This window comes from Macaca thibetana, chromosome 15 (assembly GCF_024542745.1).
Source record: "Macaca thibetana thibetana isolate TM-01 chromosome 15, ASM2454274v1, whole genome shotgun sequence".
NCBI lineage: Eukaryota > Metazoa > Chordata > Mammalia > Primates > Cercopithecidae > Macaca > Macaca thibetana.
In genome coordinates, this window is record NC_065592.1 from 45,562,526 (window position 1) to 45,583,186 (window position 20,661).

A 20,661-nucleotide genomic window follows, 5' to 3' on the forward strand; every position below is an offset into this window, starting at 1 on the left:
AGAGGTACAGCTTGGAGTTACAGGTATCTTTTCTGATGTCCAGTCTCTAAAGGTAATGTGTGATACACATGGGGAAGGGGAAGGATCCCACTCTCTTACTGTGTTCACAAAGGAAGGCTACAAGCTGGTCTAAGATTAGAAGCGAATGTGGCCTATGATCAAAAGATACGTAACCATCACCAAAAGAGCTAAAGAAGAGAAAAATATAGAACAAGCCTGGTTAAGACATTCAAGACAATGGGGTGTGCAGTTCCATCTGGGGATTCCCTTCTTCTTCTTCCTTTTATTCTTTTTATTCTTTTTTTTTTTTTTTTTGGGAGACAGAGTCCCACTCTGTAGCCCAGGCTGGGCACAATCTTGGCTCACTGCAGCCTCTGCCTCCCGGGTTCAAGCAATTCTCCTGCCTCAGCCTCCCTAGTAGCTGGAATTACAGGCACATGCCACCATTCCTAGCTAATTTTTGTATTTTTAGTATAGACGGGATTTCACCATGTTTGCCAGGCTGGTCTCAAATTCCTGACCTCAGGTGACCTGCCCACCTCAGCCTCCCAAAGTGCTGGGATTATAGGTGTGAGCCACCACGCCTGGCCAGGAGATCCCCTTCTTAAGCCTCTCCACAGTCAAGTTAGGCAGCAAGCCCATGTATTCCTTTTTTTTTTTTTTTTTTTTTTTTTTTTTGAGATGGCGCTTTGCTCTTGTTGCCCAGGCTAGAGTGCAATGGTGCAATCTTGGCTCACTGCAACCTCCACTTCCTGGGTTCAAGTGATTCTCCTGCCTCAGCCTCCTGACTAGCTGGGACTACAGGTTTCAGCCACCACACCTGGCTAATTTTTTGTGTGTTTTTAGTAGAGACAGGGTTTCACTATGTTGGCCACGGATTCCTTTTTGAGTGCAGACTAGAAGCTTGATTTTGGCATTTTACCTGGCATCTACATCATGTTCACCCGTGTATTGGATCTGAAAACTGGGACATTCTACAGTTTGTGGAACTCCTGTAAATTTTCCTGCAATTGATTTACTCACACACTGCCCACACCCACCCCCTGTACACCACAGGTTCAAGTATTTGACTCTTCCCACCCCACCCACCCTTGCCACCAGCTGCTCTACACCCTCCCACTCACTCTCAGGGCCCCTGAGGCCCCCAGGGAGTCACCACCACACACCACTGTCTGTATCTGGGGGAAGGTCTGGGTTGTTGGAAACTTTAATCAAGCAAGGACCGTTAACAGCTGCAGAGGCACCTTAGGAAACAGTGAGCCTCAAGAAGGAAATACTTGTAGGATCTCTTGTGATGACCTTTGAAGACTTTTCTGAAAATGACCCGTCATTCCCTGCCGTGGAAAATAACAGTGATCGCAGGCAGCCTTCAGCCCACAGAAGGCTTCCTCCTCCAGGCAGGCTCTGACATAGCTGCTCACCTCACAGATGCCCTAACAGACTGCAAAGTCCTGGGAACATGCGTGTCCATGCACGCACATGCACACATGTGCCTCTCTACAGGTACATTTTTGAAGTGACAGCTTTGCCTCAGTGGCCACTTCCTCTAGGGGTGGCTGGGCGGAGCTATTGGCAGAGCTCTAGCTGTGTGTCCTGCCACACACCACCAATCATCCAAGCTGTTGGCATGCGGTGAGGACCTTTTTCCCCTTCCTTTTTCCTCCCCACAGCTGTAGGAGAGGGGGTTTCTGCGGGGCGGATGTCACTTTGCTAGGGGCTAGGTCTTCCCACCCCCACACTACATCTTGTTCCAGCTCCTTCCTATCCTGGATGTAGGCCATTTTGGGGTTCCTATTAGGGGTCACATCCTGGTAAAAGAACATTAGGGAGCGCCTTTGGGCACCCCTGCTCAGCTGCCCCCTTCTCCCCCAACTGGTTCCCTGTCTCCTCCATCAGCCAGGCCCCCAACACCTATGAAGGCCTGGCAGTCCCTGGGTCCTCCACCACAAATGCCCCCTTTTTCCTTGGGGCTGTGTGTGAAGGGACAGCTTTGGGGCTTTTTAAAGGAAGAACTTTGCTGTGAAAATAAGAGAAAAACCAAAACCAAACCAAGAAAATGTCAAAACCTCTGCTGGTCCAGAATCTGTGCTCGGCCTCTGGCTCTGCTCCTGCCTTGCCTCTGCCTAGGAAGCTGCAGTCCTTCTTAAGCCCTCTGCAACTCCCATGCTCACCTGCTCCCTGGCTCCCCATGAGGATGCATGGGGGGCAGTGCTGCCGCATGCCTTTCCAGAGGTGCTGCAGCCATGGCTGTTCCTTACCTTCACCCCTGGCCCGGACCTGTTCCTGAACGCCCAGTTACTGGAAACCCCAGGATGATGAGGAGTGAGGGATGCAAACCAGGAACCCCCAGTCTCATGGGGAGAATGGAGCCTCACCCTGGAGCTGGGGAGATCATCTGAGTCAGTGCAGCTGCAGCTACACATCATAAGCCCCAGTGGACAAGGCAGCCAGGAGGAGGGCGGGGCAGATCAGGGCAGATAACCAGGAGGACCGAGTTTGGGGTCCAGTATGGCCCACATGGGTCTAAGATGCATGGAGAGGAAGCACAGGGAGGACATGGGGACAGGCCCAGTCCCTACCCCTGTGCTCTGGACCTCAGCGTCCCCTCCGTGGCCCCTCTGGCCCTGGCCCAGGGATGCCTTCTGCTTCATTGAGCCCATCTGTTTGAGACTTGCTAACACCTTCCTCTTTTGTGACTGGAAGTCACAGGGCCAGGTGATAAACCGTGCAGTCACGGAGGGAACACAGAGCCTAGTTGTAAAGGGACAGAGAAAAGAGGAGCAAGGGAGGACGGTGGATGACAGGGAAGACGAGTTGGGGCAGAGCTGCTCGGGACCATGGCTGAGGCCATCACCTATGCAGATCTGAGGTTTGTGAAGGCACCCCTGAAGAAGAGCATCTCCAGCCGGTTAGGACAGGGTAAGGGGGATGAGGCCTCCCCTTGGTCCTGCATCCCCACTCCCCACCCCACAGATCCTATTCCCGACTCCCACCTTGGTCCCTCTTCTCTTCTCTCCAGACGCAGGGGCTGATGACGATGGGGAACTCACCTATGAGAATGTTCAAGTGCCCCCAGTCCCAGGGGGACCCTCAAGCTTGGCTTCTTCTGGACTAGGCGACAAAGCAGGTCTGGAGAGCCTGGGGGATGTGTGTTTGTTGAGGGGCTGTGTCTTGAGCTGGGGAGTCCACAATGTTTTTGTTGTTGTTGAGACAGGGTCTTGCTCTGTCACGCAGGCTGGAGTGCAGTGGTGTGATCATGGCTCATTGCAGCCTCGAGCTCCTGGGCTCAAGTGATCCTCCTGCCCTGGCCTCCTAAAGTGTTGGGATTGCAGGCGTGCACCCCCACGCCATGGCCCACAATATTCTTGACAGCACAATACCCTGGGGAAAGGAGGAGGGCGGTTCTTAGGAAACGGAAGAATAGGAACAGGATAAATGGGAGCCAGGGGAGGAAGAAAGATTCCTCCGGCAAGGTGGAGACCCCAGTGAGGGAGATAAGGGCTGCGGAGGGATAGGGCAGCCCTGTGGGGGATGAGTTCTAATGGGAAACGGGGAGCCATGGGAGGGAAAAGGGGGAATGGGAGTTGGATGAGAGCAAAGGGGGAGAGGGTTTGGGGCCGACAGATAAGGGGCCCCTGAGGAAGCGATAAAGGAAGAACTACGAGAGATGAGGGGGTCCGGGAAAAGATACGGTGAGACCCAGGAGGGAGCCGAGAGAGTCCCAGGCAGAGGAGGAACTCAGTAGAGTGACAGGGTGTACCAGAGCAACCCTAGCGGGCAACGTGGGGCAGACTGGAGTTTCCCAGTGGCGAGGGCGAAGCGGGTGCACCGGAGGAGAAGGGGCAATACTCGGGGCTTCCCGTCTCAAACTGAATGCTCCCCTCGACAGCGGTCAAGTCGGAGCAGTCAACTGCGTCCTGGAGCGCCGTGACGTCACTAGCCGTCGGGCGGATTCTCCCCTGTGAGTGAGTGTGCGGTGCGGCCGCGGGGGCACGTGCTCGCGCCTGTCCCGGCTGCGGATGGCGCTGGGCCCCGCGGGGTGCAGCTCTTCCCAGGATGAGTCCGGGCGCAGCCCTTCCGACCGCCCCGGCTGCCCTGCCCCGTTCACCTACATCGGGTGCGTCTGAATCCGACGTGCACCGCCCCCCTGCGGATGGTCCCAATTCGCCTTCCTGCCCCCCTTCTCCTCTCTCCCTCTCTCGTCTGATATTTCCTTCCCCTTCTCCCAGGTTATGCCCCTGAGTCCTTACCAGCTCTGATTCTGGAACACCCTCTCCCCTACCTGCGAAACACCCCGCTACCCAACAGAAACCACCATGGTTGCCCCCTCAGCTCTGCACCTCCCTCCTCTTAGGGATGCCTTCCCCAGGGGTCTCCTCCGCGGACCTGTCCCCTCGTCTCTACATTCTTTCCGGGGGCTGACTGCCCGCATCCATCCCACTGTCCCCCTAAGGCCGCACAGCCTGCCTGCGATACTTCCTGCTCGGCCTGCTCCTCACCTGCCTCCTGTTAGGAGTAGCCGTCATCTGCCTGGGAGTGCGCTGTGAGTAAGGCTGTCCCCACTTCCCACTTACACGGAACGACTTTCGTCCTGACTTTCCCCGCAAAGCTGACCTTCCTCAGCAGGGCTCATAGTCACTACCACCACATCCTTAGCTTTGGGTTTGGTTTCCTGCCAGGGCTGTTGTCTTCCTGAATTGTCCTCACCTAATCCAGTACCTCCTTACACTTTAGGCAGTCAAATCTTGTATTTCAGCCTGTGATGCAAAAAGTTGCAAGAAGGAGAAAAAGGGCTGATGCTGCAGTCTCAGGGCACTAGGGCAGGGCTGGAGAAGACATCCACCAAATCTCTGTGGCCAAACAGATCTGCAGGTGTCTCAGCAGCTCCAGCAGATGAATAGGGTTCTGGAAGCCACTAACAGCAGCCTGAGGCAGCAGCTCCACCTGAAGATAAGGCAGCTGGGACAGAGCGCAGAGGATCTGCAGGGGTCCAGGAGAGAGCTGGCGCAGAGTCAGGAAGCACTAGAGGTGGAACAGAGGGCTCATCAGGCGGCCGAAGGGCAGCTACAGGCCTGCCAGACAGACAGCGAGAAGACGAAGGAGACCTTGCAAAGTGAGGAGCAACAGAGGAGGGCCTTGGAGCAGAAGCTGAGCAACATGGAGAACAGACTGAAGCCCTTCTTCACATGCCGCTCATCAGGTGTCCGCTCTGGGGAGAGGAGAGAAGGGAGGGATGGATTGGAGCAAGGAGATACTAGTGGAAGGGGTCTATCACCCAGGGGCCTGTGAGGTGTTCAGGAAAGGGGCAGTGAACCAGAGTGGTGGCTGACATGAGCTGTTCAGCTTTGGCCAACAGAGAGAAGGACCAAGCTGCATACTGGATTTAGGGGGACCCACCGAGCTCCAAGGCTCATCCTGTGGGGTAGAGGAGGATGGCAGCCAGCAGTCCAAATCACACTGTCCAAGGTTTCTTCCTGTTGATATCAGTGACAAAGATCTGGAACGCCCCCAAATTTGGATGTGAACTTGGCAGTTTGCACATCTTTCTAAAGACAGGGTCCTCAATTTTCATTAATTTTCATTATAGCTGAGATCTCCCCAAAGGGTAAGACTAACTGACTGACATGGAGTGCAACCTGGTGGTGGGGCAAGGCAGTGAGGCTCTCAGTACTCACAGTGAGGTGGAGCCTGGAGTTGTGGTGTAGGGAACTAGGATGGGGTGTCCATTCGTTTTGAAAGCAGGACCCCAGCCAGTAGGTGGAGATGGGGAAAGGGACACATAAAAGAGGCAAGGCTGTGTCAAAACAGGCTGAGGGTCTAGGCAAGGTGCCAGGCCCAAGGGGACTGGGGTGTTTTTGGGCTATGATCAGGTTTAGGCTCTGTCTAGCTTGGGGTCATCTGGTCGATCTCCCCAGGCATAAGACAGCAAGATTATGTGCAGACGCCCCTTGCCCTCATTTCCTTAACCTGAACCTCTGTGACCATCAGTTCCATGCCAGGGCTGCCCATTCTCTTAGCAGCACCTTAGACCTCTACATCCCAAACTGCTCTTCTGGCAAAAGGATGGTTTCAGACTTCCACTCTGATCACAGCTGCCCACCACTCCTCCAGGTTTTCCCCAAACTTTTTTATGTCATTGAGGCCTCCAATCTGCTGACTCCCCTTTTTCTCCCTTCCCATCAGCTGTCTCCTGTCCACACTTCTCTCCCTACCTATCATGGGTTTGGAGCCCATCACTTTTACTACTCACTTTTTTTTTTTTAAATAGAGACAAGGTCTCACTATGTTTCCCTGGCTGGTATCGAACTCCTGGGCTCAAGCGATCCTCCTGTCTCAGCCTCCCAAAGTGCTGAGATTACAATCGTGAGCCACCGCACATGGCTCACTCACTTCTTTGTTCCGTTATCCTTCTAGTGCACCTGATGGGCAAAATTTCAACTCTGGATGAACCCAACTGCCCACAGTCAGCACCAAGGTGTGACAAATTGTGGAATCATTTTGCTCAGTGCCACTGAGACTCTAGTCTCTCAGCACTGCCTGGCAACCTCTGCAGTGGTTAGCTTGCTCTCCATAATAACTCCTTCTCCCTCACTTTCAGCACATGCCCTCACCTTCCATTCTGAGAGGAATTCCCTCCACTTCCCATCACCAAGTCTATAAATCCATTTGGATTTTTGCCCATCCTCATCTTTTGCAAGGATAGCTGCAACAACTTTCTAAATGTTTTTCCTACTCACTCCTCTCCCCGCAGTCCATTCTTCATATTGGAGCCAGGGTAATTCTTTACAAAAATCTGATCATGTCATCCCAATCTAGAGCATTCCAGTTAATTGATTACATAAACAGTTATGGAATACATAACAGATAATATGTTCTAGCACTGTGCCCAGGCACTTGGGATATAGCTAGTGAACAAAATTCCTCTGTGTAAAATCCTACACTGACTTTCTCTTTCTCATAATATAAAAATAAAAAATCCTTAACATAGCTTCCAACACCCCTGCCTACCTTTCAGTGTTCCACTTATCCCCTCACTTTCTTCCATTTGGCCATACGGATTTCTTTTCTTTTCTGTTCTGTTCCTTTTTTTTTTTTTTTTTTTTGAGGTGGAGTCTCACTCTGTGAGACTGAAGTGCACTCCCAGGCTGGAGTGCAGTGGTGTGATCTCGGCTCACTGCAATCTCTGCCTCCTGGGTTCAAGCGATCCTTTTGCCTCAGCCTCCCGAGTAGCTGGAATTATAGGTGTGCACCATAGTGCCTGGGTATTTTTTGGTATTTTTAGTAGAGGTGGGGTTTCACCATGTTGACCAGGCTGCTCTTTAACTCCTGACCTCAGGTGATCCATCCCGCCTTGGCCTCCCAAAGTGCTGGGATTATAGATGTGAGCCGTTGTGCCCAGCAGGGATTTCTTTTTATTCCTTTAAGTTGCCATAGGACAGTAACTCAAGGGAGTAGCAGGGTGGGGACATGAGATCATGCAGAGAGAAGAGAGGGAGCTAGTGGGGAGCGAATGATTTTTGAATGATGAAGGTAGGACTGATGGAACAAAGCAATGGAGAGAGGTGGTCTGGGGATTAGAAGTGCAGATTGGGATGTAGGATGTTGAAGAAAGAGGGATATTTATTTCTTATGGATAGTCAGGAAAAGAAGAACAGAGAAGAGAAATTTTGAGGGCAATGGAGAGAGCTGTTTCTGCAAAACAGGACCCAACATTTTCGGCTTGTAGGAAATTGGAGAGGGAAGGAGGGGGCCAGTGCTGGAGGAGTGGAAGTCTTGGATGTGCAGTGGGGGGTGCTTTAGGGAGTGGAGGAGATGGGCCCAAGAGATGTTAGGTAAAGTGTCAGGGTGGACTGCAATTGTTCAGAAATTGGGGTAATAAAATTAGCCCTATTAAGACAAACCTCCTAGATTGCTAAGAAGTAATGTTGTTGAATGTTAAAGTCTTTTTTACTAAGTAAGGACAGGTACGGTGTTTCCAGGGGATGCAAAAGAAAGAAAGATTGCAAAGATCATAGAAGTCCATGAAGGTGCTGAGATTAGCCCTAGGAGAATATTGTTAGCAAAAGACTGCTGAGTAGTTACTTTCATCCCAACTGTTGCTGCTATCACACTCTTTCTGCTTTTTAGACACCTGCTGTCCGACGGGATGGACAATGCATCAGAAAAGCTGCTTTTACATCTCACCTACTTCGAAAACTTGGCAGGAGAGCCAAAAACGTTGTGAAACTCTGTCTTCCAAGCTGGTCACATTCAGTGAAATTTATCAACAATCAGTAAGCATATCCTTACTCACAGACAAAGGGACATATGTCATCAAGTCAGGAATGGCAGTGCATACATGGCTGGGGTGGCCATTCCTTTTCCGTGGAAGAAACTGAGAATCACAATACTCTTGAACTCTGAGCTTGGAAACAACCTCTGCATCTTCTCAGCACAGTGGTCCAGGCAGCCCCTACTAACTGATTAGAGTTGGCATTAGAGTAGAAACTTAGGAACCATATCTACATTTTTTTTTTTTTTTGAGACAGAGTCTCACTCTGTCACCCAGGCTGGAGTGCAATTCCGTAATCTCAGCTCACTGCAACCTCTGCCTCCTAGGTTCAAGCAATTCTCCTGTCTCAGTTTCCCGAGTAGCTGGGACTACAGTCACACACCACCACGCCCAGCTAATTTTTGTATTTTTTTTTTTTTTTTTTTTGAGACGGAGTCTCGCTGTGTCTCCCAGGCTGGAGTGCAGTAGCGTGATCTCGGCTCACTGCAAGCTCCGCTTCCCGGGTTCACGCCATTCTCCCGCCTCAGCCTCCCAAGTAGCTGAGACTACAGGCGCCCGCCACCACGCCCGGCTAGTTTTTTGTATTTTTAGTAGAGACGGGGTTTCACCATGTTAGCCAGGATAGTCTCGATCTCCTGACCTCGTGATCCACCCGCCTCGGCCTCCCAAAGTGCTGGGATTACAGGCTTGAGCCACCGCGCCCGGCCAATTTTTGTATTTTTAATAGAGACGGGGTTTCACCATATTGGTCAGGCTGGTCTCTAATTCCTGACCTCAGGTGATTCACCTGCCTCAGCCTCCCAAAGTGCTGGGATTACAGGTGTGAGCCACTGCACCTGGCCTCTACTTTAATCTGTATCTCATCTCAGCTTGCTAGTCAGCTCCCTGGGCTGCTTGACAGGTTCCTTGACTCTTGTGGCCTCTCAGGCAGAGAGGTCCCACACCTGGTGGGCTGGATTGTAGGGATTAGTTCCTTGGGGCCAGAACAGCACACACAATGACTCCCCTCCAAAGGCTGGCAGAGATTCTTACTCAGCTGGAAGGCAAATTGAGCACTGAGCCTGCATCTGCAGGGTGGCACTTGGTGGATTCAGGGACCAGTTACCAAAGAGCTGTCATATATACAGCCCCCTTGCCGAAGCTGAGGCCTCCCTAGGGCATGCATTTTCTTCTGTATTTCTCATCACTCTCCACATATCTCCGGTCTCTCTGAATCTCCCCTTAGCGTTCTTACTTCGTCTTAAATTGGCTGTTGCCAAATGGTGGTTCAGGGAATTCATACTGGACTGGCCTCAGCTCTAACAAGGATGGGAAGTTGACTGATGATACACAACACACTAGGTAAGTTTGTTAGGACTCTGGGTATTTTCAACTTCATAATCCCCTCCACAAAGACATGGTAATCAGATTTCCTCCCCACCTGCTTCCCTCAGAACTCTCCCATAAATCAACACTGTAATTGCCTATTTGTCTGTTTTCTCTATTTGATTAATAACTTCTTAAGGCAATCTTATTCTCCATTCTATTTCCACCTAGAAGTCCCTGGCACATGCTTTTTTGTTTCAGTAACTACTAGGTTGGGACCTATGCTAGCTTTTAGGGGGAGACATTAAGGATTTAGTTAAGGCTCCACAGCTGATGACAGCAGCATTTCTCCATCCTTTGACAAGGCCACCCAAACTGAGGTTGTACTTTCTCAGTAGCAGCCACTCGAGGCACTAGAGCTGCCTCAGTGAAGTAAGCAAGGGAGCAGTGGGGGTACCATCGAAGCTCCACTTCACTGTGATCAAGGGAGCAGTGGGGTACCATTGAGGATCAACCCTAGGGACCCTAAAACAGGGTGGCAGCCTCCTTATGTTCCCTAATTGGCCTTCCCATCTTTTTTTTTTTTTTGAGACAGAGTCTCGCTCTGTCGCCCAGGCTGGAGTGCAGTTGTGCAATCTCGGCTCACTGCAAGCTCCGCCTCCTGGGTTCACACCATTCTCCTGCCTCAGCCTCCCCACGCCCGGCTAATTTTTTTTACTTTTAGTAGAGATGGGGTTTCACCGTGTTAGCCAGGATGGTCTCGATCTCCTGACCTCGTAACCCGCCCGCCTTGGCCTCCCACAAGTGCTGGGATTACAGGCATGAGCCACCGAGCCCGGCCTGGCCTTCCCATCTTTATGACCTGGAGTGATTTTTCCCTCTGCTGGTTCTAAAGCCTGTTTTAGTTGAACTCCAGACATCTGTCCTGAACCATGCCCAGATGTGGCCTTAGGCAGGCAAAGCGAGTTAGGACTTAGGTTTTATGCAGGGAAAGGGGAGAGAAGGGAGGGTGGGATAGGAGGGGTCCAGAGCATATCCCAGCTCTACCTTATTACTTTTCAGGGTTTATGTTCAAAGTTCAAAATGTACCAAGGTACAAAAAAATTGGTCATGGTATTGGACAATGGAGACAGAGGAATGTGGAAGTTCTCTTCCCTTCATCTGTGAGATGACAGCTTTCAGATTTCCAGATTAGGACAGCCCTTTACACTGATTCGGTAAGAGTGAGGGATGGGGCCAAGGCATGGGGAGTCCAGGGGCAGAGGGACTCAGAGCAGGGACCCAGGGGCCTGAGGGAAAACTTGTACCTGGGATGAAAGTTCCTCCACAGCCTCCATTGCTTGGTCTGCTTATGTTAGGATGGGCTGGGCAGGCAGAGGGACAGGTAAGGCCTAGAACTTAAGGGAGGCTGGTGATGTGGCTGTCGAGAACTGAAGGGGAGATGGGGTGAGCGGGATGAGGGTTCAGTTAAGTCAACCATGGAGCTCACAGATACTTTACTCTTCCAGACACTCATGCCAACAAGAAACTGTGCCCCTCCTTCCTAACCTGAGGCCTGCGGGTCCTCAGACCATATCCTCCCTGTGTTCCCTCATTCTGGGCAGTGTTCAGCCACCAGCTGATCCACACCTGACACTTCCAGCCAGCCTGCTGCCTGCTCCCTCTTCCTGAAACTGGACTGTTCTTGGGAAAAGGGTGAAGCCACCTCTAGAAGGGACTTTGGCCTCCCTGCAAGAACTTCCCATGGTAGAATGGGGCGGGGGAGGAGGGCGCACGGGTTGAGTGGATAGGGGCGGCCCGGAGCCAGCCAGGCAGTTTTATTGAAATCTTTTTAAATAATTGCACGTGTTAGTCTCATGTGTCAGCAATGCTGTGTCTGGTTCAGTGATCCCCATGGGAACACGAGCCAGGGATCGAACTGGAAGTGCTCTGTCCCTCGAGTCCATGCTGGGGCTCCCCTACACAGGGAGAAGAGCCGGTCAGCCCATCTGGAACTGGCACTGTCCAGCAAGTGTGCTCTGTTCTTACAGGGTGTCCTGAAGGCCAAAGTTGGAGGACTGAGACCACAGGCTCCAATGCTAAGAGCGTGCCCCGGGCAGCTGCAGGCTGGGTGTGGGTGGCTTGGCATGGTGCCCTCGGTGGCAGAGGAGACTGCCCGCCTCACAGTTCAGGTTGCGGTAGCGGGCAACAGCTGGTGTGGGGCGGGGGCACATGGACAGGAAGCCAAAGCTGAAGGGGCCGAGGCAGCAGCCAGGACAGGGCAGCCCCTCATCAGGCTCCCGGGGAGCTGAAGGGGGTGGCGAGGGTTCTGTCCGCTCTAGGGCTGCCGCCCGGGGCAGGCTATGCTGGGCCCGGTTCCAGGGCTCCCCAGCCCAGCCTTGTGGGGAGTTCACCACCACAGCTGGGGGATTGTTATTGAGGACAGGTCCTGATCTAGGGGACCAGGGTTGGGAGGCCGAGGAACAGGTGCTGATGAAGTTGTCTGTGGCCACAGCCAGAGGCAGCTGGGGCGCTGGTCCTGGAGGTTCCGGCTCAGGGCTGCTGCCCTCACACTCCATCTTCTCTTCAGCCGAGGGGCCCACGGGGGGAGGGCCAGGACCTGGAAGTGCTGTCTCCATACGGCGGGGGAGCTCAGGGGATGAAGGTAGTGAGCGGCAGCGGCGGGCAGGTGTTCCAGGCTGGACCAGCGTCTCCGGGGTGGTCACCAAGGGCAGCTGAGTGGAGGGGAATGGTGATGGTGGCACAAGAGGCAGGACTGGCTTGCTGGGTGTGTCCAAAAGCTTGATCTTGCCACCCCTGAGGTCTTCCCGTAGTGAGAAGGGGTTGACTCGAGTCAGATTGTCCCCCCAGTTTGGGGGTGATTCTGGTGATGGGGGCAGGAAGAGGTCTGACCGGCTTCGGGAAAGCCGGGGGTCTGGCCTAGGAAGCGTGGCAGAGGGACCCCCTCTTGGAACAGAGCCTGTAGACAGAGAAGTCTGGAATCACTGTCCTCAGCATTTGATCACAGCTCCTTGAGGGCCTCACTATTCTCCAGGAGGCTGGTGGGACTAGAGCTTGAAAAAGGGAGTCCCACCTGGTTCTTTGGAAAGGGGCGATGTCATCTCCAGGCCCCTTTTACTTGTTCCCCTCCCCTCCCTCAAGCTTTAGCATTAGGAAACTGTCTTCTCTGAGATGTCCTCCCACCCTACCCCAGCCCGACTGCCAGCCTTTTCAACTAATAAATATATTTAGCTTCCTCCATGTCATCTCTGAGTTTTAAGGATGAGAAAGGCCAAAGGACTTAAGCTGGGTCAAGGTCATGCTCACTTACCCTGATTGTGTGTCAGGGGAGTCCTGGTGAGTGGGGCTGGCTCAGGCAGCTGCTCCAGGATCCATTCCAGGTGCTGGGTGATTTCGGTGAAGGGGGCACGGGTGCTGGGTTCCAGCTGATGGGTAGAGACGGGAATGGCTTCACTCAGTGCTCCGAAAGAGGGTCTCTGAGTTTCCTCCCATCACCTGGGTCCCATAGGGCAGCCATGGCAGCTTATAGATGGGGGCAGGGTGGAGCGGAAGGGCTGTGAGGCTCTTACGCTGCAGCAGTGGATGGCCAGAAGCAGGAAAGGCAGTGGACAGTCATCCCCCACTAGAGTTCGGAAGGCAGGCACATCCAGGCCAAAGTCCTGTGGGGACAGAAGGAGGGACCTCCAAGTCAGCTTTTCTTGGGTTCTCCTTCTGCTCCCCAGTCAGAACCTCAACCTCTAGGGAATCCTCCTTAGTTATGAGCCAGCTAGTCTGGAGTTCTTCATTTGCAAACCTGGAGACATTCACCTCAGTGCGTGGTAGGTAGTCAGGGTCTGCAGGTACTCGGGCGATGAGCTCACAGAGGACAATTCCGAAGGCAAAGACATCAGCCTGGGGGTCAGAGATAACAGTGTCGTGGAAGAATTAACAGTTTTCATTTCAGAATTTTGACAGAATATAGCTGAATTTGGTTGAGGGTGGGGGATCTTGACAGTTTTCATGTGTTGGAAGGGTGCCTGTGAGGGGCAAAGGGATCTTGGGGACTCCTGAAGATCTGGTAGGGTTGTTTTGGGGATGGATGGGGCTTTATGAGAAAACCTCAAGGGTCTCGGAAGGCCTTGGGGATCTGAAGGGTTGATGTCTCACCTTCTCATCATACAGCTCACCCCGTAACACCTCTGGAGCCATCCAGTATGGGGAGCCCACCACAGCCAATGGCTCCTTTCTTGCCCCCTCCCTGCAGGGGCAGGGGCAGGGTGGTCAGAAACATCCTACTCAGGCATCTCCCCCAGGGAAAAGGGGATGAGGTGAACTCCCTTCTCTCCCCAAGGGAAACATCGCTGGGGCTCTGGGGACATCAGATAGGGGCACTCTGGGAGATTTGGGGGGAACAGGGACATTCACCTCACCTATACACAGGAATCTTTTCAGCCAGCCCGAAGTCACCCACGACAGCGGTGAAGCCTCGATCTTCCCGTCGGACTAGACAGTTCTGACACATACACACATAGTATCCCCAAGCACTCATCACCTTCTGCCCTCTGGCCTCCCAATGTATAACCCAAAGCCCTGTCACTCCAGCATAACCCCAACCCTCTCTGCTCTCCCAGTTTTTCAAGGCACTTCAATATTGCAACATCACCCAACACTCCAAACACAGGGTGCTATTCAGTCCCTCCGAGCACTCCCCTCACCCTGGTCCCCCAATATTCTCCAATGCCTCGCCACTCCAACATCCTAATATATCTGTTATCCACATTCCAATGTCCACAGGACAGTTACAACCTAATAGTCTCAAACCCTCTTTCATGCCTCCACCCACCCCACTAGCCTACCTTGGATGTAAGGTCCCGGTGAAATACACCTTTGGAGTGCAGGTACCGCAGGCCTCGGGCAATGTCCAGGGCCAGGCGGAGCCTGACAGGCCAGGATAGGGGTTCAGGGGAGCTGAGCAGCTGTTCCAAGGTCCCCCCATTCATATACTGGTGCATAGGAGGAGAATGGGAATGGATGTCAGACTTCAGTCTGTATTCTAGATCCCCCACTTATAAGCTAGGGGACACTCCGGAGGATCACAGAGGTCAGAGGGGTAAGATTGTGCTGTAGGACCCTCCATCCATGTTCTAGGGTTGCCCTGTTCAACTCAGTAGCCATTAGCCATGTGCAACAACTTAAATAATTTAAAATTTTTAAAATTTAATCAAGTTGACCCACAAAAAAAATCTAAACAATTAACATAATTTAAATTTAACCACATGTGGCTAGTGGCTACTGTATAGGACAGCACAGATAGAGAACATTTCCATCACTGAAGAAAATTCTATTGGACAGCACTATTCTAGGGGATACAGAGAATAAGACCAGCTGAGGCCTTTTATACGTGGTTTGCCTAAAGGGAAGTTCAGGAAAGCCTCCCCTGGGAGGAGATCCTGTTGCCTCTCACTAGTCCTCCGTAGATCCACCAGGCCTGTTCACTGCCTTTATCCTTGGGGGTGAAGGGGGGGTGGGGATCCCTCCTTCCTGGTCTATCCTCACCTCTGTAAGAGCGTGCAGCTGTCCCTGGTGCACACAGACCCCCATGAACCTGCAAGAGAAGGGGGAAGATAGAAGGGTAGGCTGTTAAGGGCCTCAGCTCCTCCTCAGTTCCACGTTTCCCGCGGGATCTTTCCTTTTCTCTCCCGCCCAGCAAGCTGCCCAGAGACTGGGGCCGCTCACCTTAGGATGTTGGGGTGCCTGAGCCGGTTCATCAGTTGCACTTCTCGTAGTGTGTTGCCCCGGTTACTGGGGAGCTTGTTCATTTTCAGCACCATGACTTGCCCTGACTGTCGGTGCCGAACCTGGGGGCGGGGGCGGCCGGCGAGGGTCGGGCAGGTCGGGAAGGTCGCCCGAGTCTGGACCCTCTTCCCCGCACTCCCGGTCCCCTAGTTGCAGCCTCTGGTTGAAGGCTCGGTCCCGCCCCTCTGCCCTCTCGGCCGGTCCTACCTTGTAGACCTCAGAGAAGAAGCCGGCCCCGATCTTCTCCGCGCAGTGAAAATCGTCCACACGGGCCAGGCTAGACACGGCGCTGCGGAGAGCCCGGTAGGAGGAGGGGCGGCCGCGGCCCGGGCCTCCGCCCGCGCCCCCCGGCCCCGGGGGCCCCTCCCCCGGCACCTCTCCAGGCCCGGGCCCAGGGCCCCGCAGTGGGGGCCGTTCCCCGGCCATGGCCGGGCCCCCAGCCCGGGCCTGCCTCACATGGCAGGGTCCCCGGGGCCCGGGCAGGCCGCGCTTGCCATGGGCGCGGGCCCAGCCAGATCCTGGGCGCCCGGACTCCCGCTCCCGCCTTGAGAATGAAGATCAGCCGAAGATCCTGGACCCGCCCCCGCCGCGCCGGCTAGCTGGGCCCGGGTGGACGCCGCGCCGCTCCGCTCTGCGTAGGCCTGGGCTTGGGCCTGGACCGGGCAGTGGCGGTGACGGTGGCGGCGACGGTGGCGGCAGCGCTCCCGGGCGCCGGCGGGCTAGCTCGCCGCGGGCGGAGGCGGGCGGGCGGGCGGGCGGGCGGCGGCTGCTCCGCTTAGCCGCCGGGGCTCAGGCTCCGCGGCCTGCCGGGGGCGGGGCTGGGCCGGGCCTCCGCTTAACTCCTTCCAGCCCGGCCTCCCGGCAGCGGCCACGCCCCCTCAGGTGCTCACCCCCGCCTCCCCGCTCTCCGGCCGCGAGGCCCTGGGCCGCCCGGGTCAAATAAGCTCAGGCCTGAACTTGAATAACGAAAGGGAATTAAGGGCTGATGGTGCGCATGCGAAGCTTAGCTGCCCAGGGAGTCCCCTGTCCTCCCTGGGACTGTCCGTTGTGGGTCGGGCTCAGAAACCTGCCGGATTCCTGGGCTCCAGGGACCAACGGGGCAGAAACGTAGGCCCCTCAGGCCCAGTCGCAATCCGAGGCAGCCCAGCAACCTGTCCACCTTCCTGGCCTGCGCCGCGGCCCAGCCTGCCCATTTCCCAGGTCTCTTCGACTCCGACACCTTGAACCTCTGGCCTCCCTAACACCTTCTACCTTCACGGGAGGTTGTGATACCTCGGGGCTATAGGGAGCCTTTGGCCGGCCCATACCCAGCTTAGCCCCGACTCCTCACTTCATCCTGCCGTCTCCCAATAAAGAAGAGAGTCCAGGTCCTCCGCCCTGTGACTACCCAGCCGGGATCTCCCTCTTATTACTTTGTCCAAATGACTCTAAGAGAGAAGCCACCACCTGCAGGGAAGCCCCTCCTTCCGCAAGATCCCACCCCCTCAAAGAACGCTTTCTCTCGGAGACACCTCCCTTTCGGGAGCACTTTTCCCCAGTGTGGCACTGCCACCGTCAGTGTGTGTCAGAACCCCTCAGTGCTGCACCCCCTTGCTCTGTGTTCCTCCCACGCAGTGAGACCCCACCTCCGAGTGACTCCACTAAGTCATTGTGACCCCTCCTCTCAAGGTGACTCCTCCCCTCAGTGTGACCCAGCCCTCCTCAGTGTGAGGGTTCCGCCCTCCACGTAGGAACACGGTCTGTCCCCTCAGGCCAGAGGAGGGGCTGCAACTGGCCTCTTTAAGTCGGCGCGGTGCCCGGGTGCGCATGCAGTCTGCGGACTCTGTGCACTTGCCGTACCAGATACTTCCGGTTCTGCCGCTGGCTCCGCCTCCGGCCTCGGCAAAATAGCCAATCATCGCCAGGGTTGGGTGGTGACACGCGATCCCGGCAGGCCACTCCGGGGCAAACGGTTTAAATGGGCGTCGTTGAGCCGCTTGCCCCCTAGCGGCGGAACGGTAGGCGGCGGGAGTGAAAGCTGCGGTACCGGGTGCGGAGGCCGGCTGAGAGAGCTGAGGAAGCGAGGCTGCGTCCGTCAGGAATTCTCAAGTACTGTATTAATATTTCTGTAGTAACCTTAAAAGAAAATTAATACAAGCACAGTCCGTATCGCGTGGGGTTACCGTCTTCCAATGGAGTCTGGTTACACGTTTATGAGAGTTGGAGCCAAGAAGTACTACTCAGTTGTCGAGGGCTACTGAGAAAAGAATAAAGACGGTCATAAATGATACATGATGCCTTAGAGTCAAGAGAAGGCCAGATGCTGTCTTGGTGCGCCGTACAAGGGAAGGTATTGCACAAGTTTGGAGCGAGAGGAAGGGAGACGTTCGCAATCCTTCCACAGCCGGTGGAGGCAGGCCAGCCTCAGAATTGCCCAGGGCACATGCATCCTGTTCTTTTTTCTGGAGGCGTTTGGTCTCAGCACACGCTCATTCATCATATTTAATGCTAACATCTACAACTATTTGTGAATTTGCTTTCTATTGTTGTATGACATCTGTAAACACTAGGAATTTATGCCTCATTTTGTTTAAGTAATATCATAGATCTTTTAACCGATATTGGGTTCTGGCCCTTTATCATGTTTGAGAATTACTGTAATAGTAATGGTAATTCCAAGCCAAAGAGCCAGATGCCTATTTTGGAAAGATGATTGCGGTGGTTGTATGGAGGCAGGGAGACTGATTAGGAAGGAGGCTGTGACTGTGGTTTAATCAGGAGAGGATGAGACCAGCCTGGCCAACACTGATTAGGAAGGAGGCTGTGTCTGTGGTTCAATCAGGAGAAGATGAGACCAGCCTGGCCAACATAGTGAAACCCCGTCTCTACTAAAAATACAAAAAAATTAGCGTGACGAGGTGGCGGGCACCTGTAATCCCAGCTACTTGGGAGTCTGAGGCAGGTGAATCGCCTAAACCCGGGAGGCGGAGATTGCAGTGAGCCAAGATCGCGCCATTATACTCCAGTCTAGGCGACAAGAGCGGGACTCTGTCTCAAAAAAAACCTTTTGTTGTTGTTTTTCAGACTTTTTATGATGGAAAATGTCTTAACACATACACACACGCAGAATAGAATAATGAATGTTTATTTACGTTGGATTAGTAAGACCATTTTGTTGGAAACCCATAGTGCAAAATTGGTTTGCCTTTGCCTCAGTTGTACTGTTGTCATATTTGACCTGGCCTAGGTGAAAGTACCGCTTTCATTTACCCTTCTATACCAGTGATTCTCCAATGAGCAATTCATGGCCAATCTTGTTTCATCTATACCCGTGCCCTCTTCCTCACTCCATATTTGTGTATATTTCTGACATATCATTTCATCCTGTAAACTTTTCAGTATGTTATCTCTAAATGATAAGGATTCTTCTTTAAAACCAAATCACAGTATTGTCACACCAAAAAATAACGATAGTTCCTTCATATCATCAAGCATCCAGTTGTTTACATTTCCCCCACTGTCTTACGTTTGATTTTTAAAAATTGTTTATTTGAATCAAAATCTAAATTAGGCCTGTACTTTACAGGTGATAGTCTGTCTGTCTCTGTCTCTCTCTCTTTTTTTTTTTTTTTGTGAGACAGGGTCTGGCTCTATCACCCAGGATGGAGTGCAGTGGGTTGATCTTGGCTCACAGCAACCTCCACTTCCGAGGCTCAAGCAATCCTTCTGTCTCAGCCTTCTGAGTAGCTGGGACTACAGGTGGGCACCACCACACCTGTCTAATTTTTGTATTTTTGTAGAGATGGAGTTTGCCACGTTGCCCAGGCTGGTCTCAACTCCCGGGCTCAAGCATTCCATCTGCCTTGGCCTCCCAAAGTGCTGGGATTATAGGTGTGAGCCACCACACCCAGCCATGTTTCTTAAGTCTTTGCAGATCTATGCTTATTCTCCATCTTTTTTTCTATTTGTTTTAAACTAGTTCTTTGTCCTGTAGGGTTTCTTAGAGTCTTGATTTCTGTTGTAATTTAGCATGTTCCTCCATCCTCTGTATTTGATATAAATTGGTAACTTAATCAAATTTAGATTTATTTTGGCAAAACTAATTTGTGGGTGGTTTTAGCACTTCTATCTGGAGGTATACAATGGTGGTCTTTTTGTGATGTTAATAACTGATATTTGTTTCTCAACCGTGGCACTATTGATATTTTGGAATGGAAAATTCTTTATTGTAGGGGGCTGTCCTGTGCATTGTAGGATGTTTAGCAGCATCCCTGGCCTCTACCTAATGGATGCCAGTGGCACCTCCTCCCAACTATAACAATAGAAAAATGTGTCTAGACATTGCTAGTTGTCCTCTGGAGGACAAAATTGACCCTGATTAAGAACCACTGGTCCAGGTTCATTAATAGAGGAGTTAAAGCTGGGCATAGTGGCACATGACTGTAGTCCCAACTACTTGGGAAGTTGAGCCAAGAGGGTTACTTGAGCCCAGGAGTTCGAGTCCATCCTGGGCATCATAGCAAGACCCTGTCTCAAATAAAAAGTTAGAAAATAATATTATCATTCCTTCTTTGAATGAATTCCTATAGAAGTATTAGGTAGAATATTTCTATAAGGAGAAACTTTTCCACATTAACTATTTGTTACACAGAGATATATTTCCTAGGAAAGGCAGAATAAATACTTGATTGTTTCTCACTTATTTTACCAGCTTTCAAAGTAATGAATTGGTTCCCCAGCATCTTCCAAAGTTGACCAGTGAGGTTTTTCTTAAGTACCGTTATGAACTCATAATTTAACGCATATATGATGTACTCAATTATTGCTAGTTATCTTTTATTTCTTTTTGAGACAGGGTCTCTTTTTCAGGCTGGAGTGCAGCGGCACAAAGCTCACTGCAACCTTGACCTCCTGGGCTCAAGTGATTCTCTCATCTCATCCTCCCAAGTAACTAGGACTATAAGCATGTGCCATCACAGCAGGCTAATTTTTAATTTTTTTGTAGAGACACGGTCTCACCATGTTGCCCAGGCTGGTCTCAAACTCCTGGCCTCAAGTGATCCTCCTGCCTTGGCCTCCCAAGGTGCTGGGATTACAGACATGAGCAACTGCACCCAGCCCAGTTATTTATTTATTTATTTAGATGGAGTCTTGCTCTGTCACCCAGGCTGGAGTACAGTGGTGTGATCTCGGCTCACTGCAACCTCTGCTTCCCAGGTTCAAGCAATTCCCCTGCCTCAGCCTCCTGAGTAGTTGGGATTACAGACACCTGCCACCACGCCCGGCTGATTTTTGTATTTTTAGTAGAGACAGAATTTCACCATGTTGGC

At 52.6% G+C, this 20,661-nt stretch overlaps 3 protein-coding genes across 7 annotated transcripts in view; 1 reads left to right on the forward strand and 2 right to left on the reverse strand.

Moving 5' to 3' along the window:
* Positions 1 to 20,661, reverse strand: part of CCDC107 (coiled-coil domain containing 107) — a 232,499-nt gene that overhangs the window by 37,298 nt on the left and 174,540 nt on the right. Inside the window, exon 1 of one of the 2 annotated variants that reach the window (XM_050762239.1) lies at positions 15,697 to 15,700. The exons of the other annotated variant lie outside the window; for it this stretch is intronic. The gene's annotated coding sequence lies outside the window, so the exon portion shown is untranslated. Of the gene's footprint in view, positions 1 to 15,696; positions 15,701 to 20,661 lie in introns of those variants that run through there. 2 annotated transcript variants of the gene reach the window in all.
* Positions 1,223 to 11,445, forward strand: CD72 (CD72 molecule). Of its 2 annotated transcripts, XM_050762226.1 has the most exons (9): positions 2,805 to 2,919; positions 3,020 to 3,127; positions 3,890 to 3,961; positions 4,454 to 4,543; positions 4,865 to 5,200; positions 8,128 to 8,273; positions 9,498 to 9,613; positions 10,640 to 10,794; positions 11,086 to 11,445. In XM_050762226.1, the coding sequence occupies exons 1-8, from the start codon at positions 2,838 to 2,840 to the stop codon at positions 10,770 to 10,772; spliced, it is 1,083 nt and encodes a 360-aa protein (XP_050618183.1). In that variant the 5' UTR covers positions 2,805 to 2,837; the 3' UTR covers positions 10,773 to 10,794; positions 11,086 to 11,445. The 2 variants fall into 2 exon arrangements, 1 of the variants encoding a protein (XP_050618183.1); XR_007719940.1 differs by having other exon boundaries at positions 1,223 to 2,919; positions 8,128 to 9,613; positions 11,182 to 11,445.
* Positions 11,365 to 16,151, reverse strand: TESK1 (testis associated actin remodelling kinase 1). 3 transcript variants are annotated; one of them, XM_050762120.1, is made up of 10 exons: positions 15,560 to 16,151; positions 15,293 to 15,414; positions 15,113 to 15,161; positions 14,413 to 14,559; positions 13,987 to 14,069; positions 13,724 to 13,814; positions 13,385 to 13,468; positions 13,147 to 13,236; positions 12,888 to 13,002; positions 11,365 to 12,536 (listed from the first exon to the last, which is right to left on the reverse strand). In XM_050762120.1, exons 1-10 carry the CDS (start codon positions 15,776 to 15,778, stop codon positions 11,656 to 11,658), a joined length of 1,881 nt encoding a protein of 626 aa, XP_050618077.1. In that variant the 5' UTR covers positions 15,779 to 16,151; the 3' UTR covers positions 11,365 to 11,655. The 3 variants fall into 3 exon arrangements, with proteins under 3 accessions (XP_050618077.1, XP_050618078.1, XP_050618079.1); XM_050762121.1 differs by having other exon boundaries at positions 11,365 to 12,291; positions 15,560 to 16,096; XM_050762122.1 differs by lacking the exons at positions 13,987 to 14,069; positions 15,113 to 15,161; positions 15,293 to 15,414; positions 15,560 to 16,151 and having other exon boundaries at positions 14,413 to 14,552.

Bases quoted from the DNA above. Each gene is read 5' to 3' on its own strand.
- CD72 (XM_050762226.1), top strand. From the start codon at position 2,838: ATGGCTGAGGCCATCACCTATGCAGATCTGAGGTTTGTGAAGGCACCC. The intron at 4,544-4,864 runs GTGAGTAAGGCT...GTGGCCAAACAG, and splicing joins CATCTGCCTGGGAGTGCGCT to ATCTGCAGGTGTCTCAGCAG. The intron at 5,201-8,127 runs GTGTCCGCTCTG...TCTGCTTTTTAG, and splicing joins CTTCACATGCCGCTCATCAG to ACACCTGCTGTCCGACGGGA.
- TESK1 (XM_050762120.1), bottom strand. From the start codon at position 15,778: ATGGCCGGGGAACGGCCCCCACTGCGGGGCCCTGGGCCCGGGCCTGGA. The intron at 15,415-15,559 runs GTAGGACCGGCC...CCCCGCCCCCAG, and splicing joins TCTTCTCTGAGGTCTACAAG to GTTCGGCACCGACAGTCAGG. The intron at 12,537-12,887 runs GTAAGTGAGCAT...CTCTGTCTACAG, and splicing joins TCCCCTGACACACAATCAGG to GCTCTGTTCCAAGAGGGGGT.